This window comes from Telopea speciosissima, chromosome 6 (assembly GCF_018873765.1).
Source record: "Telopea speciosissima isolate NSW1024214 ecotype Mountain lineage chromosome 6, Tspe_v1, whole genome shotgun sequence".
NCBI classification, from domain to species: Eukaryota; Viridiplantae; Streptophyta; class Magnoliopsida; order Proteales; family Proteaceae; genus Telopea; species Telopea speciosissima.
Window position 1 is genome coordinate 56,226,531 of NC_057921.1, and position 23,514 is coordinate 56,250,044.

The following is a 23,514-nucleotide window of genomic DNA, read 5'->3' on the forward strand; positions in this document are numbered from 1 at the left end:
ATTCTATTTATCGGTGGCAACACTATTAGAAGGGGCAACCAAGGGACACTAGAGTCGTCCAGGGGTGGGGGGGTTGTTGTTCTTCGCTTTCTATATCTCTTTTGTTGGTGTCTCTCTCTATAACCATGGCTCTATTCGATTCGAGATCAAGCTCATCATGGTCCCTTGGTGCATCCACAACATTTCAACCAAGTATCATGCACTTGTTCCCGACTCTCCCCCTCTCTCTTTACATAAAGTTTCTGGCCATATTGCATTTTTTCTCACCCCCCGCACTATAAATTTTTTTCCCCATGCTACTTAAGAAAAAAAATTTCTGAAGTTATTTAAAACTGTTTTTTTGGGTGAACTGGTCATTTTAAATTTAAACATCGGAATCTTCTCCTAGTAAAAAACATTCCACATGCCAGCAAAATAGGGATTTTAAAAAAAAACCTTTCGCCTTTCTTTCTTTCTTTCTTTCTTTCTTTCTTTATTTTTCACCTGACAGACAAACACGTTTTTGGCATTTTATAATTTGTCCAGAAAACCAGAGGAGTACTAAATAATGGCAAAAAAGGGAAAATGAAAAAAAGAAAGAAACAAAGAAATAAGAATCGGAGAACCCAAAAATGGGTTGTGTTAATGGGTGCCCCCATTACCCGTTAGCCGGAGGATACACTAAACAATAAACACGATAATCGAATACCGTCAGAAAAACAAAGTTTTGTCGTATTACGATGGAAGGAAAAGGACCAGAGCATCCCGCTTCAAAATTGTCTCTAAACTGCTCAGACTCTTTGCTTCTATTGCTTTAGAGCACCAATCTCTGTATTTCCATATGGGTCCTTTACCGGCCATTGCACGATCGCTTGGCCATCACTGCGGCAGGATAAGGAAACCCTACTCTCACTTCTACGATTTGGATGGATTTACTACTGGGTTTATTTCGATTTCGGGGAATTCCTATCAGTGGCAGAAGCAGAGCTGCAGAAGTCTTATCCTGCAGACTGCTTCTGAATCTGTAAGGATGGAAAGACTCTCTGGTTCTGACTCTGGTAATATCCCGCTTGATTCTATTGCAGATTTGTCTATTTTGGAATCGGATAGTTGTGTAATCTTTGTTATTCGAATTTGTTTGTTTTTAAGTTTAGGATATTGATATGTGTTGCCATTATTATTTTGATAATTTTAGTCATATGTTTCGTTAGTCGGAATAGTGCTTTTGGTAGGTAGTTCAGTTAATTTTAGAAAACGAAGTCGAGGTAGATTTTGAGTGAATGAAAGTAAAGCCATATGTTAGGTTTTATACCTGGAGTTTGATTAATTGGAGCTCTTGTATAAGATAAATGTCATTTCTACTGGCATTTGCAGTGGTAGTTCGGTTACTACCGATTAAAAAAAAAATTTGCCTGCTTCAATTACATTTGAATTTTAAAGCATAGTAACCGGAAATGTTGATTCACATAGCATGTGTTCAAGTTTTGCAATTTGTAAATTGCAGTTCCACAAGACCCAGCTTGTACAAGATAGGCCTCTTACATTTTAGAATATTCTTACTAAATTATAATTTTTTTAATAACCGAACTCAACTTATCCAAGTTTATGCCAACTACTTGGGTTCCATTGCTTGCCACATTAGACCTAATTGAATAATTTTTATTATAGATGATAGTGGAATCCTAACTTGTTATCCTTTTCGAAGATTATTGGTACAAGTGAGAACGTTAACACTGGTTTGTTCCACTTCAGTGTACTACTGCATGCTGAATGTGGTCTTGGTTCATAAATAATTAATTTGCAATTTATTAGTTACAAGTTGGTTATTATGTTTTAAACTTTAACACTCCTGCTGTTGCTTTGTTAAAATTCTGTTAAAGTACTGTTGCCTTATGGTGATGGTGATCTGATACCTAATACTATGTGTTCTGTATGGGGTGTCCTTGTAGAGCAATTTGTAGCTTACTAGTTTTCAGCTGAAAGACATTAGTTAGGAGAGAAGCACTTTGCTTATCTATTCTCTTGAAATATTATCCATCTTTGAACTACCATGAAGGGGAGCGATTACTGTCTGTTAATCACCATTTCCTACGATAAATGGTTGCAAACCAATAGTGTTTTGAGAAACATCATTCATGTGCCTCCACTCATCTGATATGGGGACTCTTCTGTTTGTATAGTTTTTAGGTTTTGGCTTTCAGAAGCATAACCTTATATCTGTGAGAGGAGCCACTAGGCCCACTACAAATGATGAAGGGTATTCTCCCCCAAAAAAGTGATGAAGGTAGCATTTTGATGGGTAAGGACAGCTACCATGTGATTTTTTAGGACAGGGTCTGTTGTTGATTCACCTGATTAGAAATAAAATATTTGTAACTTTTATTTGACTTGGTCAAATTTACGTTTGCCTAAAAAGGTGAGGTTTCAAACTTTTAAAAGTCTCTTCTTCCCTTATGCATAGAATTTGAAGCAGAAACAACTTAGTGACATCTCATTTTAGTTCCAATTAGAGTATATCTTTTAAAAAAATTAATATTTCTTTCAAAACTAACTTTGTATAAATTATTGATTATCTCTCCAAATGAACTCTTATGGTTTACCATACCATAGGATTCCTTCTTGATGTATTAAAGTTTGTGGATCAAATTCCGGACTAATAAGTTATCAGAGAAATATTAATAAATATGTATTGATACATGCAAAAGTAGATGCTTGTCACATTTATTAATGTCGCAACTATTTTTCCTTTTTATGTATTTTATATCTTGTACTGCATCCTTACCATCTATTGATTCTTCCTAGTTACTAGTCTTTAAGCTACTGAAGATTAATTCCTATCATCTAATTTCTTTCATGTTGCTACCTTATAAATTGATGTTGCATCCAGTTGTTATTACCATATTTCAACAGAAGTTTGTGAGTCCAGTTCTCTTAAGCAGTTATACTCGATGAATAGTGGGCGATCTGATACAGTGATACCTAATACTATGTGTTCTGTTTGGGGGCTCCTCATAGAACAATTTGTAGGTTCAAACATTACAAGTTTTCAGCTGAAAGACATTAGTCAAGAGAGAAGCACTTTGCTTATTTTTTCTCTTAAAGTATTATCCATCGTTGAACTACCATGAAGTGGAGCGATTACTGTCTGTTTAGCATCATTTCCTACAGTAAATTATAAATTGTTGCAACCCAACAGTGTTTTGAGAAAGATCATTCATGTGCCACCACTCATCTGAGATGGGGACTCTTCTGTTTGTATAGTTTGTAGGTTTTGGCTTTTAGAAGCATTACCCTATATCTGTGAGAGCAGCCACTACAAATGATGAAGGGTATTGATGGGTAAGAACAGCTACCATGCGATTTTTTAGGACAGGGTCTGTTGTTGATTCACTTGATTGGAAATAAAAAATTTGTAACTTTTATTTGACTTGCTCAACTTTACGTTTGCCTAAAAATATGAGCATAGAATTTGAAGCAGAAAAAATTTAGTGGCATCTCATTTCAGTTCCAATTAGTATGTATTTTCAAAAAATTAATATTTGGCTTTCGAAACTTACTTCATATAAATTATTGATTATCTCTCCAAATGAACTCTTATGGTTCTACCATTCCGTAGGATTCCTTCTTGATGTATTAAAGTTTGTGAATCAAATTCCGGACTAATAAGTTATCAGAGAAATATTAATAAATATATATAAATACATGCAAAAGTACATTCTTGTCACATTTATTAATGTCGCAACTATTTTTGCTTTTTATGTATATTATATCTTGTACTGCATCCTTACCATCTATTGATTCTTGCTAGTTACTAGTCTTTAAGCTACTGAAGATTAATTCCTATCATCTAATTTCTTTCATGTTGCTACCTTATAAATTGATGTTGCATCCAGTTGTTTTTACCACATTTCAATAGAATAGCCTCGATACTTGCTTTTAAAGAGAAAATATCCTAAAATCGGGTTCAATTGGTCAAGGGCTTGTAGCGTAGTGTTCGCCCAATTTCATTGTTGATAAAGCGATGACTGATCACCTTTATCTAAAGTTTGTGAGTCCAGTTCTCTTAAGCAGTTCTACTCGTTGCATAGTGGGCGATCTGATACCTAATACTACGTGTTCTGTTTGGGGCCTCCTCATAGAACAATTTGTATGTTCAAAATCTACTAGTTTGCAGCTGAAATACATTAGTCAGTAGAGAAGCACCTTGCTTATTTATTCTCATAAAATATTATCCATTTTTGAACTACCATGAAGTGGTGCGATTACTGTCTGTTAAGTGCCGTTTCCTACAATGAATTATAAATGGTTGCAATCCAACAGTGTTTTAAGAAACATCATCCATGTGCCACCACTCGTCTGAGATGGGGACTCTTCTGTTTGTATAGTTTGTAGGTTTTGGCTTTTAGAAGCATTACCCTATATCTGTGAGAGCAGCCACTACAAATGATGAAGGGTATTGATGGGTAAGAACAGCTACCATGCGATTTTGTAGGACAGGGTCTGTTGTTGATTCACTTGATTGGAAATAAAAAATTTGTAACTTTTATTTGACTTGCTCAACTTTACGTTTGCCTAAAAATATGAGCATAGAATTTGAAGCAGAAACAACTTAGCGGCATCTCATTTCAGTTCCAATTAGTATGTCTTTTCAAAACTAACTTCATATAAATTATAGATACTCTCTCCGGATGAACTCTTATGGTTTACCGTACCGTAGGATTCCTCCTTGATGGATTAAAGTTTGTGGATCAGAATCCGGACTAATAAGTTATCAGAGAAATATTAATAAATATATATAGATACATACAGAAGTACATGCTTGTCAAATTTATTAATGTCGCAACTATTTTTTCCTTTTTATGTATTTTATATCTTGTGCTGCATCCATACCATCTATTGATTCTTGCTAGTTACTACTCTTTAAGCTACTGAAGATTAATTCCTATTGTCTAATTTCTTCATGTTGCTACCTTATAAATTGATGTTGCATCCAGTTGTTATACCATGTTTCAACAGAAGTTTGTGAGTCCAGTTCTCTTAAGCAGTTGTACTCGTTACATAGTGGGAGTTCAGTTACCACCTATCAGGGTAAAATATTCAAACTCAGTCTCAACTAAGCCTTGTCCGAACTAAATGTGACCTATCAAAACAAAAATTGTCACTGTAAATGAAATTTTCAGTTTAAACTTGATGAAATTAAATGACACTTTCACATTTAAACTATCATTACCTGGTTTGTTGCTTCACTTGGTATGTGTTCAGGTTTTAGTTTTACCATTCACAAATGGCAGTTTCACTAAGAACCCCATTCATGTGTGATTGGCCTATTACCTTTTACATTTTAGAAGGTTGTGGTCAAATTAAAACTTTAATTGCTGAACTCAAAACTCAACTAACCCTTACTCTACTTGGGGTCTGCAGCTTGCTACATTAGACTTAGCCGTAGTTATTAATGGTATCAGTTGAATTCTACTCTAATGCCCTAGTTAATAATGGTATCAGCTGAGTTTTACTCTAAGAGTTCTGGCTGGATTACTCTTTTCAAAGGCTATTTGTACAACCATTAAAGTGACACCATTAAAATTGTTTTATTTCCCATCTTTATTGTACTGGTTGATTTGTAAATAACTAATTTGCAATTTTTAGGTATGAGTCTAATAAGTATTTTCTATAATTCAATACTCTCACTGTGGCTTTGTTAATTTTGTTAAAGTAATATTATTAGATCCAATATTTTCTGTTTTTGTTGAGGCTTTCTCTTAGAAAAATTTTAATATCTAGCTTCAAAGCTATTATTTAACTGAAAGACACTTGTCAATAGAGATGCACTTTGCTTATTTAAAATCTTCAAATATTATCCAATTTTGAACTACCATCTTGTCGGATGATTGCTCTTTATTATACACGCTTTCCAACAATAAATGATGATTTGCAGAACCAATATTGTTTTGAGAATTATGATTCATTGAATATTTGTTTGTATTAGTATGTATTTTTTTGACTTCTAGAAGGCTATCCTACCCAGCTGTGGGTGCATCAACCATTAATGATGAAGACTTTATTTTGATGGGAAATAGCATCTACAGTGTGAATTATTAGGAAAGAACACTGTCACACATCATTGTTCTGTTTCTTCAGAAAGAATCCCAACATTTTTAATTTTTATTTGATTTGCTTGAATTCTCCATTTTGTGGAAAATGTGAGGTTCCAAATTTCTAAACATGCCTATCTGCACCTATGTTTAAAATTTGAAGCACAAACAACTTAATTGGCATTTGTTTTCAGTTCCAATTAGATTTGAATTGTCAAAACACAGTTTCTGGAAATATTTTCTCTTTCCAAATGATCCGAACTATTAGTTTCACTGTATTACAGGATTCCTCCTCAATGTGTTATTGGAATCCTGACTTTAATAAGTTATCATGAATCAACAACAACAACTTAGCCTTATCCTAACTAAATGGGGTCGGCAACACGGATCCTAGTGAAGACAAGATAAAAAGATAAAGGAGAAGAAAAGGACCGCAATAACAACAACTACAACAGTCTTATACACTGTAACCGGGGTCAGCAACGCGGATCCGTTCCCTCCAAACAGCTCTATTCGACGTCATACTTGGAGCAAGACCTAAATTATGCACGTCTTTACTCACCACTTCTCCTAGGGTTATTTTAAGTCTGGCCCTAGCTCTTTTAGAACCTTCAATTAGAATCGGGTCACTCTTTTGAATTGGAGCATCCAAAGTACTCCGTTGAACATGGCCATGCCACCTCAACTGACTTTCGCGTAGCTTATCTTGAATCGGGGCTATTCCCAGGCCAGCTCTAATTATGTCATTCCTTATTTTAACCTTCCTGGTTTTGCCACTCATCTATCTCAACATCCTCATCTCCGCTACACTTAGCTTATCTATATGACACTTCTTGACAGCCCAACACTCCGCACCATACATCATAGCCGATCTTATGACTGTCCTTTAAAATTTTCCTTTACGCTTTGAAGGGATCCTTCAATCACATAACACTCTGGATGCACCTCTCCGTTTCATCCAACCTATTCTAATCCTCTGAGAGACACCTGAAATGGTCACTTTGAGGGATCTCTATCTCATCAACTTTTACCCCTCATTATCCATCCCGAAGTTGCTAAAGTTACAAACCATATACTCCGTCTTTGTTCTACTTATCTTAAAACCTTTAGATTCCAAGGTTGATCATCATAGCTCTAGTTTGGTATTAATTCCAGCCTTTGGCTTATTTATCAAAACAATGTCATCAGCAAAAAGCATGCACCAAGGAACCTCACCTTAGATGCCTCTGGTTAACTCATCCATGATAAGCGCAAACTAATAAGGGCTCGAGGCTGATCCTTGGTGTAACCCTACTGTAACTGGGAATTCACTACCTTGACCCCTTACAGTTCTAAGTTTCTAACACTAGTCACCACACCATCATACATATCTTTAAATTATGTGACTAATATAAGTAAATACACATATACAAATGTAAGTACATGCTTATGTTATGTGTGAATGTATGAAGATATTATTTGTGCCTTTGTATGTAGATCACATATTGCACTACATCCTTACAATATATCATTCTTGCAAGTTATCTCTTTGAACCGTTAAAAATCTTTCATATCATAATATCTTTCATCGGTTCATTCTGCTACTCTATAATTGTGTTGCACCCAGTTGTCATTACCATCTTGTTAACCAAAATTTTTACAACAAACGACAACAACAACAACAAGAACTCAGCCTTATCCCAACTAAATGGGGTTGGCTACATGGATCCTTACACTCCAAATAGCTCTATTTGAGGTCATACTTGATACAAGGCCTAAGCTATGCTTTCCTCACCACTTCTCCCAGAGTCATTATTGGTCTGCCCCTGGCTCTTTTGACTCCAGTCTGAATCGAATCACTCATCCGTACTGGAGCATCTAAAGGCCTCCGTTGAACATGGCCATGCCACCTCAAACAGCTTTCTTGTAGCTTATCATGTATCAGAGCTACTCCCAAATCATCTCTAACTTGATCATTCCTCACTTTATCTTTCCTAGTTTTGCCACACATCCATTTCAACTTTCTCATCTCAGCTACACCGAGTTAATCTATATGATGCTTCTTAACTGCCCAACATTCCACACCGTACATCATATCCGGAAATTTTGTGCGATTAAAATCCTGTTCTCCTTAGCACTGAGCAGTTTCTAATAGAAACTCGGTTTTGTCTTGCAGGAATTATTGAGGTGAACTTGGATAGGCCTGGAGCCAAAAATGCCATTGGCAAGGATATGCTAAAAGGATTACAGCTCATTCTTGAAGCCATAAATAAAGACCCTTCTGCTAATGTTGCAATGATCTGCAGTTCAGTTCCAAAAGTGTTTTGTGCAGGTGCTGACTTGAAGGTAAAGTACTATTGTCTGAAATTCATTTTCTCTGTCAAAACTAATGGATTTGGTGGTTAATTTGTTTTTTATTTGAACTATGTTTTGGTGATTGAAATGTTTAGGAATAGATTCCAGAACTGAAATTAACCATTGTGATGGAGAAATTAAATACTGTAAACAGAACTGAGCCATTAGGTATTGATGAGTTGCTATTTAGTAAGCAATGAGTTGAAGTGGATGATCTATGTAGCATGGTGGTTATCTTAGTTTCTCAAACATAAGTGGTATTTGAGGATGGGGATGGTTGGGTGTGCCACCAGGCTCCAGCTTTCGGTAATCTAGTGGCATACACCAATCGCAGGACTAGACACAAGAGGGCAAGGGGGTCTTTTCCAAGGGGGAGGAGAGAGGATGACACATGTTGGGCTCCCTGGTGGCATGCCTATCCTTTTCCCATTTGATAATTAGGTGAAGGAAGTGGCATTCCTGTATTAGTTTGTTAAATTATCACTGATAGCTGATGCCATTTACTACGGTTCATGATTTCTTGGTCCTAGAACCAACAGATTCCTCTTCCATGGAGTTTTTTTTTCCAGAGAATGAAATATCTTGCACCAAATACCTCCTGTCCAAGAAGTGTACACCAGTCAGATCTCCTTTGGAGAGACCCACATAATACAAAAGTGACAATGAAAAAATCTTAGCACCAGAAACTGACTAAACTCTTGATGAAGCACATTGGACATGATAGGTCAGTGTGTAATTTGAACCATATTTGCATTGTAAATGTGGACATGTTTATTATTATTATTATTATTTTGTATTTCTTGTCTTTTTCTTAACCCTGTCTTCAAGTGTCATGTACAATACCAGTTACATTTTCTTAAACATTTTTATGTGAAATTGGCAGGAGCGCAAGACGATGAATCCATCTGAGGTCCAGCTCTTTGTCAACTCTTTGCGATCAACGTTCTCATCCCTAGAGGTTATCTCTACATGGACTTTAATTTCTATGGGCTTTTTTCTTTGTTTTTTTTTTAAATATTTTTGTGGGATGGGAGTGGCAAATAAAAGTAAGCATGAATCATTTATTGGCATTTTTTTTTCTCATGTCTTGTCTTCCTGGTTGGAAAACCTGGATTCGGATTAACTTGCTTGACATCAATTCGGTGACTTGGTGAGTCACCTTGCAAGTCAGGACGTGTCAGGGATACCAATCAAACTTTTCGTATATGTTTCTGTTGTATGATTCTGGGAAGTGCTAGCACTACAACCATTCCACAACATACTGATCAAATCTGTCTTTGCTGTGGGACCCACAACATTCATAAACATATGTATCCTTTACAAAAATGGAATAACTTTTCGGGGGTGAGGGGAAGGGGAAGGATCAGCAAAAATAAAATTATTTTATCCATAGTTGTCAAGGCGGCAAGGCAACCCAAGGCGGTAGAGGGGTGCCTAAGCGCTTAGGCGACCAAGGTGCCCAAGTGTTATTTTTTATTTCCCCTCTTTTCTAACATTATTTGGTATGCTACAATATGTACCTTATATCATCAGAAATCAACATTAAGTCACATCAAGTCATCAAAAATCAACATTAAGCCACATCAAGTCATCAAAGCAAACCTTGGGGTGGGTTCCCCTTATATCTTATTTTTTCTGTGCACCTCCCTTCTCCAACTTCTGATCCCACTGGCCTTAATGGGCCAGCCACTTTGCTCGGCCCACAAAATTCGTCTTCTATCACTTTTGGCCCTACAACCCTCTCCTCTGACCCATCTCACTTGGCCCGTCCTTCTTTTGTCTCTTCCCCTACACCCCATCTCTCTCCCTCTGCCCCTCTTCAGCCCCCTATTGTCCCTCGCCCCCCCTTCTTTCGTGTTTACCGCCTGCACGACACAAGTTCCCCTCCTTATCCTAAGAAACGGCCTTATAGAGACTATGCCTTGCCTTGCATCGAGAAGATTTTGCCTCTAAGTATGGATATTAGAGGTCATGCCCTCTTTCGTGGAATTTCAGATCCCACTTTCGGGTAGTGCGCTTTCGTCGTTTTCGGGGATTTTTTCCTTTTTGTGGTCAGGTTTTCCCCCTTCTAGTGGGTTGTGGTAGGTTGGGGGTTCTCCCCTTCCTTTTTGCAGGCCTTCGCCTTTCCCTCTGTATTGGCAAGGCCTTGTAATTGGTTTGTGCTTGTTTGTTCTCCCCCCCCCCCCCCTTTTTTTCTTTCCTTTGGTAATGAATTTTTTATTCATCCAAAAAAAAATCATAAAAAATCAACAGAGATATAGAAGACAACAGAACTGAAGAAGCAAGCAATTGGAAGTTTCATACAATCAAAACATACATTTGGTTTTACTGTTCTTGGAATTGGTCATTGTCCTGGTATACCTAGTCTCACATTTGGTTTATACTGTTCTTATCTATAAGTAATTAAATTACTCTCGATTTAGAGAAATGATTTTGTTCTCTAAAAAGTTTGACTGGTCAAATGATTTTATTTTTACATGAGACTTTTGTATTAGGTAGAGCACAAAACCAGCTTTCCTAAAATTCTAAGATTGCTTAAATTTGATTTATATTGAAGGAGTTATGTCCTAATCAAACCTTATTTGGGGTATGCAAATGTTGTCAAAATCGCTCCAAATGAAAATATTTTGTAGATAAAAAAGGCTGTACCCAATGCATGAGGCTCCCGCCATTGCGGGGTTTGGGGAGGGTCATAATGTATGTAGCCTTACCCCTACTTTCGCAAGTAACCACTTGTTTTTTTTTTTTTTGGTGAATAAAAAGTTATATTACCAAAGCCTAAGGGGGGCGAAAAGGAGAAGAGGACCGAAAAAGGGGGGAATGTACAAAAAGGGGAACACGGGGGGGGGGGGGGGGGGGAGAGTAGATCCCAGGCCCAACTAAGTGGGGGAGAGGGATCTTAAAAGAGCACTATCTAAAGATTCTAAACCCCAAGACACAACAATATGCCTGTTCCTTGGGGAGTCCAAAACAGCCTTGGTAGGAAGAAAAGTAAGCCTAGTGGAGACATCCCAAAAGATGGCTTTCCAAATCAAGTCAAAAGAGCGAGATTTGGAGGTCCATCTCCTAAGGTTCCTCTCCATCCAAATGTGGTAAAGAGAAGCGCAAAACACAAGCTTGCCAATAGTGTCACAGATCGAGCATCCAGGGTAAGTCATGACCAGCCAAAGCCACTCTCGAGCGAAAGGGAGATGTCTCCTACTGCGAGGCCAGATAAACGAAAGGGCTTTTTTCCAAATGGTAGAGTTAAAGGGGCAAGCAAAAAAAAGGTGGTTAATGTCTTCTGAACCATTCCAACAGAAGATACAAGATGTGGGGACGTGGATTCTGCCGTGGGAGAGGAAGGCTTGGGTAGGGAGGCAAAGGTTAAGGGTTCTCCAAGCAAGGAAGCTATGTCGAGGGATGTGGCCTTTGAACCAGACTAACTTATGCCATAGGACAGTAGGGGCTTGGGATCTGACTAGATTCCAGGCGGATCTAAAGCTGAAAAGGCCATTAATGGAGGGGAGCCAAATAACCTTGTCCGCGTGAGCATGGGGGGAGGGAGGGAGGGAGGGTGGGGAGGAAATTCCAGATCAAGGAGAGGGCGAGGGGGGTAGGGGAGGGGGGGGACTAGGAACCCTGAAAAATGATGGAGGAGAGGGGAGCAGACTTTGGAATGCCGGAGGAATAAATTGTTCTGGCTCCAAAGAAGTTGTAGAGGACACCAAAAGGATGCCAGGGGTCAAGCCAGAGGGAGGTGGAGGATCCATCCAAGATGGAAGAGGAAATGGCTCTAAGGGCCGGGGCGGAGAAGAAGGATCTTGCGCCAGATCAGAAGAATCCGTAGGGACGGATACACCCAAATGGAGTCATTCCCGAGGAAGTGGAGTAGACCCAATGGACCCAAATGGAGTCATGCTTAGAGGAGATTTTCCAAATAAGCTTCAAAATACCCGCGGTATTGGAATCACGAATACGGCGGATGCCCAGACCTCCTTCGGATTTTGGGAGGCAGATGGATTTCTAGCTGAGAGGGTAGAGGAATCTGTGGGATTCTTTTCCTTTCCAGAGGAAAGCACAGAAAAGGGCTTCCATAGCTTTGATGGTGGCTTTGGGAAGGGCAAAGATGCCGCACCAATAGATATAAGAAGATCAAGCATCGATTTAATGCATTCAAGCCTACCCACATAGGATAGAGCCTACCCTTCCAAAGTCAAGACGCCATAATACTTGTCAAGCACATGAGCGCAATGATGACAGAGAGCCTAGCAGGGCGAGGGAAGACCTGTGTATTTCACCGGAAGAGAGCCAAGAGAAAAACCAGTGAGACGGAGGAGGTAGTCTCGGTCAAGGGTCGAGACACCAGAGAGGAAGAGTTTGGATTTAAGGAGATTAATGCAGAGGCCAGAGAGACTCTCGAAGAGGTTAAGGGAAGCCATGATCTCAGAGATGGAAGAGGGGGAAGCTTTGGAGAAGATCATAAGATCGTCAGCAAAGGCCAAATGGGTGAGGTTCAGCTGCTTGCATTTGGGAATTGGGGAGATGAGGTGGAGATCGGTTTTGGCTTGGATGCTCCTGGAAAGGACTTTCAGGGCCAGAGAGAATAGAAAAGGAGAGAGAGGACATCCCTGACGAATACCAACTTTAGATTTGAAAAACCCCGCTGGGGAGCCATTCACAATAACCGAGAAAGAGGGCATGGATAAGCAAGCATGGACCCAGCGAATGAAAGCAGGGGGAAAACCCATCTGGGAGAGCACATCACCGATGAAGTCCCATCTGAGGGAATCAAAAGCTTTGTGAAGGTCAATCTTCATAAGGGCAGTAGGAGTGGGATTTTTTGTCAAATCCACGCACAATTTCTGAGCAAAGGATAATATTATCCGCAATGCTTCTTCCCTCTATAAAGGCAGATTGGTTGGGGCTGACCAAGGCAGGGATGACAAGCTTGATCCTATTAGCTAGGATTTTGGCAATGAACTTGTAGAGAAGATTACAAAGAGAAATAGGTCTGAAGTCGGAAAGAGAGGAGGCTCCATCATGCTTAGGGATGAGGCAGAGGAAGGTTTGGTTGATCTGGGAAAGCTGGCTGGGGTTGAAGAAGAAGCTGCGAATGGCTCTGATGAGATCGTCCTTGAGATGGTCCCAACAGCTAAGAAAGAATCCCATGCTGAAGCCGTCAGGACCGGGGGCCTTATTGGATTTGTGGGAGAAGATAGCCTTAGTAATCTCATCATCGGAAGGGGATGGCAAGAAGAGAGTTAGCCAAGGAGGAAGGGACAAATTTGTTAATGAGATCAGGGGGGAGGGGGGAGGGGGGAGGAAGGGGGGAGGAGGGGGTTGAAGAGAGAGGAGAAAAAGGAAGCGGCCTCGGTTTTGATGTCAAGGACAGAAGAAAGAGGGGATCCATCACGGGAGGTGAGCAGGGTGATGGAGTTGTAGCTTTGCCTGGCTTTCAACGAGCGGTGGAAGAAAGCCGAGTTGGAATCACCAAGCTCAAGCCATTTGGAACGGGATTTTTGGCGGAGAAAGCTTTCTTCCAGGGAGGAAAGGGAAAAGAGCTCATCCGAAAGCTTTCTCTCCTCCTCTGCCAGCAGAGGGCAAAGCGGATCCGCTTGCAGACGAGATTGCACAGAGGCAAGGTCAGAGCGACAAGAAGAGACCCGGGAGGGGCAGTGGACGGGGGAGTTCCAAGCTTTGAGGATGGTAGGGAGATAGAGCTGATGGGAAGTCCACATATCGAAGAATTTGAAGGGTTTGGGGCCAAAGGAGGAATACTGCTGGATGAGAAAATGACAAGGACTATGGTCGGAGAGACCTTGAAGCAGGCAATTGGCATGGGAGTGAGGGAATAAGGTGAGCCAGGCATCATTGGAGAGGAAGCGATCTAACTTGCAAGCAATTCTATCGATGCCTCCTCGACGATTGTGCCAGGTAAGGGGGGAGCCCAACCAACGGAGATCATCGATACCAATGTCCTCAATGCAGTCATTAAATGGCTTGATATTGTGGAACTCAATTGGGCGACCACCAATTTTCTCAGATTGGAATCTGACGGTGTTGAAGTCACCTCCCACTCCCCAAGGGAGGGGACCGATCCCAGCTTTAATGAGAGCCAGGTCATCCCAGAGAGAAACGCGGTCAACAGCCCTATTGAAGGCATAGACAAAAGTGATATAGAAGGAGATGGGGGAATTAGGGAGGGAGAGGAGACGGTGGAGGAGCTGGGGGGGAGGAGTGAGAGACGGAGATGTGAATTTTGGAGGGGTCCCACAGGATCCAAATCCTTCCATTAGGAGAATGGTTGTAATTGGAGATGAAGGACCAAGAGGGGGCAATAGAAGCGGCAATGCGAGGGGCATTCTCTTGCAAGACACGAGTTTCCAAGAGGGCGCAGAAGGAGGAGTGAGAAGATTTAATGAGGGCTCTAATGTCATGGTGTTTGGCCAGGGAATTGAGGCCCCTGACATTCCAAAAGAAACCGGTAGACATGGGAAACTAGAGGGGGAAGGGCATCGACGACCTAGGGGGGACACTCCTATACCTCCTACGGAAGTAAGCTAGGGTGGGGCGATGGCGGGCAATAACAGATGCAGCCAGGGAACCATCGGAGTCAAACAATGAAGCCAAGGGGGAGGGGGGGGAGGGAGGGATGACCAAATCTAAAGAGGGGGGGGATGGTACACAGCGGACAAGGAAAGGGGGAGAGGGGGGTTAGAGCAAAGGGGGGTGGAAGAGGGGGGGTTCAAGGGATGAAAAACAGTTAAGGCAAGGCTGTCGGGGTGATGGGCAGGGACAGATGTGGGGGAGTTGGTGAGCAAGGGAGAGGAGGGCCTGGAAGTGGGACGGGTGGTTGGGGTGGGTTGGGTAGAGAGAATGGGAGAGGAGGGCCTGTCTATGGGCTGGGCGGAGGTGGCAGGTAAGAGGGCCGTGGATTGGGTGGGCCAGGAGCTGGGTCGAGTTGAGTGGAGAATGGTTCTGGAATGGAGGGTGGAGGTGGAAGGGTCATGGTTAGTGGTAAAGTTGTGGTTGAAGTGAGCTGGAGGGGGTAGAATTGGAAGATTGTAATTAAAGAAAGATGGTATCCGGTTAAGAGCAGATGGTTTGGATGGGTTCTGGGCCGGGTTAAGGTGATGGTTTAAAGGGAGCAAGGGTGAAGAGGGAAACAGGTTGGATGTGGGCCCAGGGGGGTTAGGTAGAAGGGGGGGCAGGTCAGATCTGGAAAAGGAGGTCAAAGGGGTAGCAGGGGAAAAGGTGTTAAAAGGATCCGTTATACTACCTTGCAAAGGAGCATCACACCCATCGAGAGAAGAACTCCTAAGGGTCAGATTTCTGGACTGACCAGCGACAGTGGAAGGCAGCGAGTGCAGAGCTCTAAACTTTGACACATCCAGGATATCAAAACAAATGAATTTTTAAGTACCTTTTTTTTTTAATTTTTAGCAATATTTTACCATATTTAGATTTATGGAATTTTTAGATTTGAAAAAAATTTCAGCTTTAGAAAGTTTAAAATTTCACCTACCGCCGAAAATCCAGTTTTGTTCTTGAACTGGAGGTTGACTTTTTATCCTTTTGGAATTTGATTTTTAACTATTTTTATTGGATTCAAAATAGGGGGTATTTGCTTATTTATGAGTAATATCTTATGTAAGTGAAATAACAAATATAAAAACATTTACTTAAGTGATATTTGGCATAAATAAGGGCCAAACCTGGTTCAATACCCACTATGGTGTTCAATACCACTAAGGCGATAGTCGGCTAGACCCCAAAAAATCCGCCTGGACGCCTAAGTGATGCCTTGTCAACTATGATATTATCTGCTTGTGAAAAGCAATACAACACCAAGCTATGTACAAAACAAATGGCCAAAAGGTCTAAATGTTTGCACGCTCCCTACACAATCGAGCCCCGATTCTCTTTAAAGTTCATCCTACTTTGTGACAATAAAAAAACCTGAATCAGTACTTGGACATTAGAAAGAGATAAGAGAAGAGACGAGAGAACTTGAGGAGAAGAAGAGAGAAGATAAGAGAACACAGCACAGCGCACGGTTTGAGTTGTGAGCAGAAACCACAAACTGTGGGATGGGGGGATCGATTTATATTAGTTATAAAGGCAAATTACAAGATTGGATCCACAACTAGGACCGATATTTAAGTGAAGAATAAAATAACAAAATAACAAACCTAGACATTACATGAATACCCAAAACACCCTTAAGGATCCGATACACTCTTAACCATATATCGACTCTAATACTAATATATCTTAACATACTTAATCCTTAAAATTCCTTACTATGGTTGATCAATGCATCAAATTATTGTACATAGGAAAAAAGAATAAAATAAAGAAAAAGTTTTGCATCTAGATCCAGCCATTGCACATATCTATTAACAGATTTCATAAGACTGTATGCAAGATAGTAACTGCAGCACTAAAGTTAAAAATAGAAAATAAAAACATCAGAATTAGAGGGTGTTATGGCTGAGAAATTAGTTGTTGAGATATGTAACCCCACATGGCATTAATGTCTAAATCCTGTGGTAGTGAGTTTGTTATCTGTTGACCAAGATAGGGGGAGTGTCCCTATTGTGGTATAAGATAGGTAGTAGAGTTAGCATATGTCTAAGTTAAGTTGTTAGTTGAGTTTTTTTATATTTTCTTTATTGTAATTAGTTGTACATTCTTAGTTGGATTCCTACTAAGGATCTGATTTATGTTATTATAAGTATCGGCCATTGACCATGATAGGAGATTACTGAATCCTATTGCGGTCTATTGGATTCTCTTCCTCCCTCATCTGACATTAATGGTTATAGGATTCTTTGCTGCTACATTAGTGATAATGATGGTGGAAATGGGAGTTAGACTGTACATCTACTAATAATTGGAAGGATATGATTTTGTTTAATACATTGCTTGAATTAGTGAGCAAGTAAACCTCTGGAATGCTCTTCGAAGATTATGTGAATGATGGAAAGTTAGCTACTATGAGGCATACATATGCTATTTACACTTTCACAGAAGAAGAGGGAAATAAGTCACCAGAGCCAGTGGTGTTGTTTCTTTTCTGCTTATTACTGCTACAATAGCCAGAAAAAGTGTTCTATTCTAATGATTGTAGGGAAGTATCAGTGGTAAGACAATGTGGGAGAGGTCTGACAATAACCCAAGTGATGTAGATCGAAGCATGAAGAAGACCGAAAGAGAAAAGAAAAGAAGGGGGGGGGGGGGGGAGTTACTGTTCATGTGAACAGTATACTATGTGACACTGTTCACGCCATACTGTTCACGTGAACAGTGATTTGGGGGCTGATATGGACTGCTGGCTTAGAGGAGTTGATTTTTTGTGTTAATTTTATTATTAGACACTTATTTAGTTTCCTATTTGAGTTGTAATCCTAATTGGGAATCCTAGTTCTGTTAGGAATCCTAGTTAGAGCCTAGTTTCTATTTTATAGGTTTTATTCATAGTTGTCAAGGTGGCAAGGCGGCCATGGTGTTTAGAGGGTCCAAATTCAAGACGGCAAAGCGTCCAAGGAGCCTGGACGCCTTGGCGACGCCTTGATTACTATGGTTTTATTAATTAGTATTAATTAGTTTCTTACTTAGATTAGGATTGGGTTGTTTTACTATAAATACATGTATGCGGCTGAGCAGAAAAGAGATAGAGATTGAAGAGAAGAGAGCTATTGATGAAGCTGTGAGATGTGGCAATGGTGAGATACTGTGTGTGAGAAGCCCTGGGTGAAAGGATGATCGGCTGAGATAGCTGATCGAACCACCCACCCACCCCTTCTATATCCCTTTCTTCTTCTTTTTCTTATCCTTTTATGTTCTCTTTCATATGTAAACAGAATATAACAATAAAAGAGGTTTAGTTATTTAATTTTTGTTCTTTTATTGTATTGATCCTGCTGCAATCAATCTCCCGCTGGTTTCCCTGGTTCGAGGTCGAGCTTGCATTTCCAAGTGAGTGAGCTCAGGAGAGTAGTCCTGAAAAGTGATGATCTTAGGCCTTAAATTTAGGGTTTTGATTAATTGGGGAGTTACTGAAATGCCTTTTGCCCCTCTGATACTATGATGACTAGAGAAAGTTTGGCAGTCTCTGAGTTAATTTCCCAAGTTTAGTTGGCTGAGTTGAGGCAATTTTTATTATACCCCAATCATCCTGCTTCATTCCTCACAAGAAAGGCCTTAAGTATCAAATTTATACCAAGCCAGGCCAAGTTTTCCAATTATGCAGCTCCTTTCTGACACCAGACATCATCTGCCAATGCCATTTTTTTAAATAATTTCAGACATTTTGGTGATAAAAGAAAGATTGACCCTACTTTGCAAGGTCTTTAAAGAGACTACAGAGTAACTGTCTGGATACTGCCAAAGAAAAAACCTCCAGTCTTGGTTGAAGAATTTAAAGATTGGTGTCAAGGATGGATCATTCTGGACAGGTACTGTCTTGGAGTGTTCTGGATCGTTCATATGGTTTGAGATTGATATTGGTAAGGATTGGTCAATCCAACTATGGTCTCGTCTGATGCTAGTGTCATTTTTTATTCCCTTAAAGTATGCTCTCTCTCTCTCTCTCTCTCTCACACACACACACACACACACTATTAATGGCTTCAACTCTTTGTTTCTTTCACCCTTCATTTTGTTCCATGTTTCTTTATCTCTTTTGACTAATCTCCTGTGTTCAGGCACTTCATGTTCCTACAATTGCTGTAATTGAAGGAGCAGCACTGGGTGGAGGACTGGAAATGGCACTCTCATGTGATCTACGAATATGTGGTATCCCTTGATTGAACAGTATTTCCTCTAAACTATATTTGATTTATATTTATTAAGAAAAAAAATTCTGTTGGATTTGTATCTGTTAGTGTTGGCTGCTAGCTAATTTTTGAAGTTGATAGGAGAAGAGGCAGTATTTTCCATGCCAGAGACTGGACTTGCTATAATTCCTGGGTATGTATTCAATCTTCACACAAAGTTTGGAAAAGTATGTTGGTCTCCTGAGGAAACGTTTGAACATTAAAGAGTAATAACCCAATTGAGTCTTCTCATCACGTTGGCAGATCCCTAAATGCAGTTGAATGTAGTATTTTGTCATGATCTAATGCCCTGCCAATTGATTGTGATTCGTAGGCTATATTCTTTTAATTTTTGATAGTATTCTGTTGGAAGCACTCATGCCGAAGTCATTGTCCTCTCATGTATATCTGGTTATCTGCAGTGCTGGTGGGACTCAACGCCTTCCTAGACTAGTTGGAAGATCAGTTGCAAAGGAACTCATATTCACTGGTCGAAAAATTAATGGCAGAGATGCAATTTCAATGGGTATGATTAGTGCCATGAGTTTAAAACTATGCTATTTAATCATTGGCTATATTATGAACAATGAAGGTGCAATCCTGCTGGTTCCTGCTGGCGGGGCTTATCAGAGGGCTCTTGAAATTGCTCGAGATATAAATCAGAAGGTAATCTTTAGGTGTGCAAGTTTGACCCAGTGAGCTCAAGCCTGCACTAAAATGTCAGGGCCTGGGTTGGACCAGGGTTGGGATTGCTAGGCCCGGGGTCGAGCTGGGTTGGGGCCTGAGCTGAGGCCTTGGGTTGAGCCCAGTCTGGCCATGCCCTATACATATATATGATATATAAATATTTGTATTATTCATATATATTATACAAGACAAGGGACATGAATTAAGTATTATAATTTACATTTAATATGCATCACTGAATTTGCTAGATTAAACATAAATTTTAGGGGAAAACATTAAAAAATAACATACAAATGACGAAAATAGGGTCAAGCCTGACCCACACCGAGCCCAGCAGGGCCGTGCCTGGGCTGAACCCTGGAGACCCTAGGCTGGACCTAGGTTTTCAAAAACCCAGCACAGCCCTGCTCGGTTGCACCCCTAGTAATCTCTCTGGCTCCGTCTGATTGCAAGTAAAAGAAGGGATGGGAAGTGAAATCAAATCAAATCTTAAAAAGAATTTTGTAATCATTTTCTTACATGACTATGTCACTAACTCCCAATCATTCCAAACTAATTATTAAATTTCACTTTGCTTTGCAATCAAATCCCAATCATTCAAAATTTTGTTATTAAACTTCACTCTACTTTGCAATCAAATCCCAAATCATTCAAAATTTTGTTATTAAACTTCACTCTACTTTGCAATCAAATCCCAAATCATTCATGTTTGAAAGTAAAATAAAAATTACATCTGAAAAGTATAATTACTAAATATAGTAAGAAATTTAAAAGTTACACAATCATAAAGTAAATAAAAAGTACATCTGAGAAGTATAATTACTAAATATAGTAAGAACTTTAAAAGTTACACAATCATATCAGGAAATAATTACAATTTTTTTTAAAGGTTTGATTGGATATCTCTTCCCATCCCTCTAAAAGATGCTGACCCGGGGAAGATCTGGCATGAAATGCCCTCTGAGCATTGTCTGCTATTAGACCAATAGGGAAGTTGTGTTGGTCCGCATATTCCATGAGAAGTGCTCTTTATCTTTTGATTATCAATGTATGCTTTGAGGGCAATACATATTCATTAGTATTAGTTATATTTTTAACACCATCAAGCACTCAAGGTTCGAGAACTCGTCTGTGGCATCTCGCGGGAAACCGAGTCGAGCCGAGATCTCGCCGAGATCTCGCGAGTTGGTGCAATTTTTTTGACTCGACCCAACTCTGGGTTGTACACATATTTTGGTCCAAACTTGGTATCCACATTTGGCCATTTAAACACAATGGCATGCCCGATTGCAAAAAACAAGTCCAAATATGAGTTTCACTTGACCATAGGTTGTAGGCGAGAGTCGTACTAAAAGTCTAAAACAACATAATCTATATATAATTTAGTAAAACATAGCAAATTAGCAATCAAAACATTCTAATTAGCACACATCAATCAAAACATTCAAATAAAATGTACATTACATCAATGTTCACTTAATTTGTTACATAAAATGAGATTGAATAATTTATTAACTAAAAAAATCCGACTCCATGAAGTGATAGATCGGGCAAAGATGTTCAACATATATTAAAACCACATGAATCTAACAAGGATTACAAAATTTTTTTGGAAAAAATAGATTTGGGGAAGAAATAGAAAACACCTTTGAAATCTTGCAAATAGGTGATGATGCTCCAAATTGGCACTTGAATCTTCACTTTGGCACTTCAATCTAACTCCAAACAAGTGCATTCCATCCAACAATCGAAAGAAAGAAGAAGAAATTTGAAGGAGAGGTTTTTTCCCCTTGGTTTAGAGCCTAAGAACTTGCTCCCGCTCTCTCTTATGTTGGAAATGGTTTTTGGGTGAAAATTGGGCTAAATACAACTAACTAGCATCTTTGGGCCCAACCGAGATCTCACGAGATCTCGCCGAGATCTCTCGAGATATTGGTTTTTTGTACTAAAAACCATGATTTTCACCTTCGAGATATCACCGAGATCTCGCGAGATCTCGGTCGAGAAATTGTAGTTTTTTGTACCGACTAGAACTCGACTCGGTTTTGCCCAAACCGAGAAACTCGCGAGATCTCGGCGAGATCTCGCGAGTTCTCGAACCTTGCAAGCACCGTGGTTTTTGGCTTGAGACCTAATCATAGATTTGGCCTAACAAGTGAATGGTCCAGAGTGTGTGGTCTCAGGACCTTGAATGCAGTTCATTCTCCCAGTCTGTTCATCTGTGGGCATGATATGTCACTTGATTTGAAGTGAATGCTTTGAAGTCTCACTCGATTTTGTACATAGCCAGTCTATTCATCTCTAGACATGATGCCTCTCAATTAGGCAGGAGAATTCATCCAAAATTTCAAACAATATGTTCAATGAGTCAGTGGTCGATTTTAAGGCCAAACAGAGTTGTTTAACTCGTGCATTGCTGCCTAAATGCATCAAATATTTAATATTAATCTTGTAAGAGCAGAATCAGTGTACACTGATCCTATGAGATGGGTGGGTTCCCAATGATTAAAGAACCCTTCCATTTTTCACTTTATACTGAGCTACCTTAATTCAGGATTTAGTTTGCAACCTTGCACTCAAAGTTAGCATATGACCTGTTTGCATGTGAGCCATCAGTTGTTTTCATGTGAACACTAACAATTGGTTCAACATATCATCTTTCACAGGGTCCATTGGCAATTAGGATGGCAAAACGTGCTATTGATGGGGGAATCGACATAGAGGTGCCTTCAGCTTTGGAATTGGAAGAGGAGTGTTATGAGAAGCTTTTGAACACACAAGATCGCTTGGAAGGCTTGGCAGCATTTGCTGAGAAGCGGAAGCCAAGATACAAAGGTGAATAGAAAAGGGTTCCTGCATCCAGCTTCTTGTATCAATTATGGCTCATGAAGCTTTTTAGAGTTGGTCTACCTGCTCACTTCTTGGGGAGGGGAAATTGAAAATCAAAGTTATGTTGAGGAGGCATTGATATGTTAAACTATATTAAGGAAAATAAATTAAGGAGATGCTGTGAAACCCTTTATCACTTGGGCGTATGTATGATCTCCAATGCTGGGTGGTGTTATCCTGGCTGGCTACAATGGCATACTGCATTTGGTTGGATTTGATGATGGGGAGTGTGGGTAGCATCTCTGTCCATGGATGAATGTAGTCCATATATGGGTTCTATTTTCCCTCATCTGCTTTATTGTTAATGACAGGTCCCTTTTCATCAAATTACTGTTCAGGTTTCTGAATTGAACAGTTTTATAACTTGTGAATGGTTTTGCACTTCATGAAGAAATAAGAGGTTGGGAAGGGAAAAGAGGGAAGTATACAGGGTAAGGTGGCCGACAAATTGTCATGAGCAAAGTATATTAGGGATTTGAATGGTCTTTCACAGATCTGTCTTACTAGAAATTCATTTACAAGCAACACCACTTGGATGACTTTTTTGTATTTGTAATTCTTTCTCTATGATATTTTCCCCTAAAACTTTATTTTCCCTCTTGATAGCCGGAAAAATTACCTGATTTTACAAAAAATAGCACAAATTATCAAACTACAAAAAGTGTGAACAAAATTATGCAAAACAAAGATAACGATTACCAAACTACACAAAACAATGGCAACTATACTTG

General features: G+C 39.7%; 1 protein-coding gene across 2 annotated transcripts; it reads left to right on the forward strand.

The window, feature by feature from the left end:
• The first annotated feature begins 717 nt into the window (after nt 1-717).
• On the forward strand, nt 718-23,106 carry LOC122665096 (probable enoyl-CoA hydratase 2, mitochondrial). 2 transcript variants are annotated; one of them, XM_043861158.1, is made up of 9 exons: nt 718-1,003; nt 4,974-5,067; nt 8,227-8,396; nt 9,289-9,363; nt 19,097-19,187; nt 19,310-19,361; nt 19,630-19,740; nt 19,803-19,873; nt 22,561-22,912. In XM_043861158.1, exons 1-8 carry the CDS (start codon nt 821-823, stop codon nt 19,846-19,848), a joined length of 822 nt encoding a protein of 273 aa, XP_043717093.1. In that variant the 5' UTR covers nt 718-820; the 3' UTR covers nt 19,849-19,873; nt 22,561-22,912. The 2 variants fall into 2 exon arrangements, with proteins under 2 accessions (XP_043717093.1, XP_043717094.1); XM_043861159.1 differs by lacking the exon at nt 4,974-5,067 and having other exon boundaries at nt 720-1,037; nt 19,630-19,742; nt 19,800-19,873; nt 22,561-22,824; nt 22,856-23,106.
• Nucleotides 23,107-23,514: the final 408 nt, after the last annotated feature.

Bases quoted from the DNA above. Each gene is read 5' to 3' on its own strand.
- LOC122665096 (XM_043861159.1), top strand. From the start codon at position 821: ATGGGTCCTTTACCGGCCATTGCACGATCGCTTGGCCATCACTGCGGC. The intron at 9,364-19,096 runs GTTATCTCTACA...TCCTGTGTTCAG, and splicing joins CAACGTTCTCATCCCTAGAG to GCACTTCATGTTCCTACAAT. The intron at 19,874-22,560 runs GTAATCTTTAGG...CATCTTTCACAG, and splicing joins CTCGAGATATAAATCAGAAG to GGTCCATTGGCAATTAGGAT.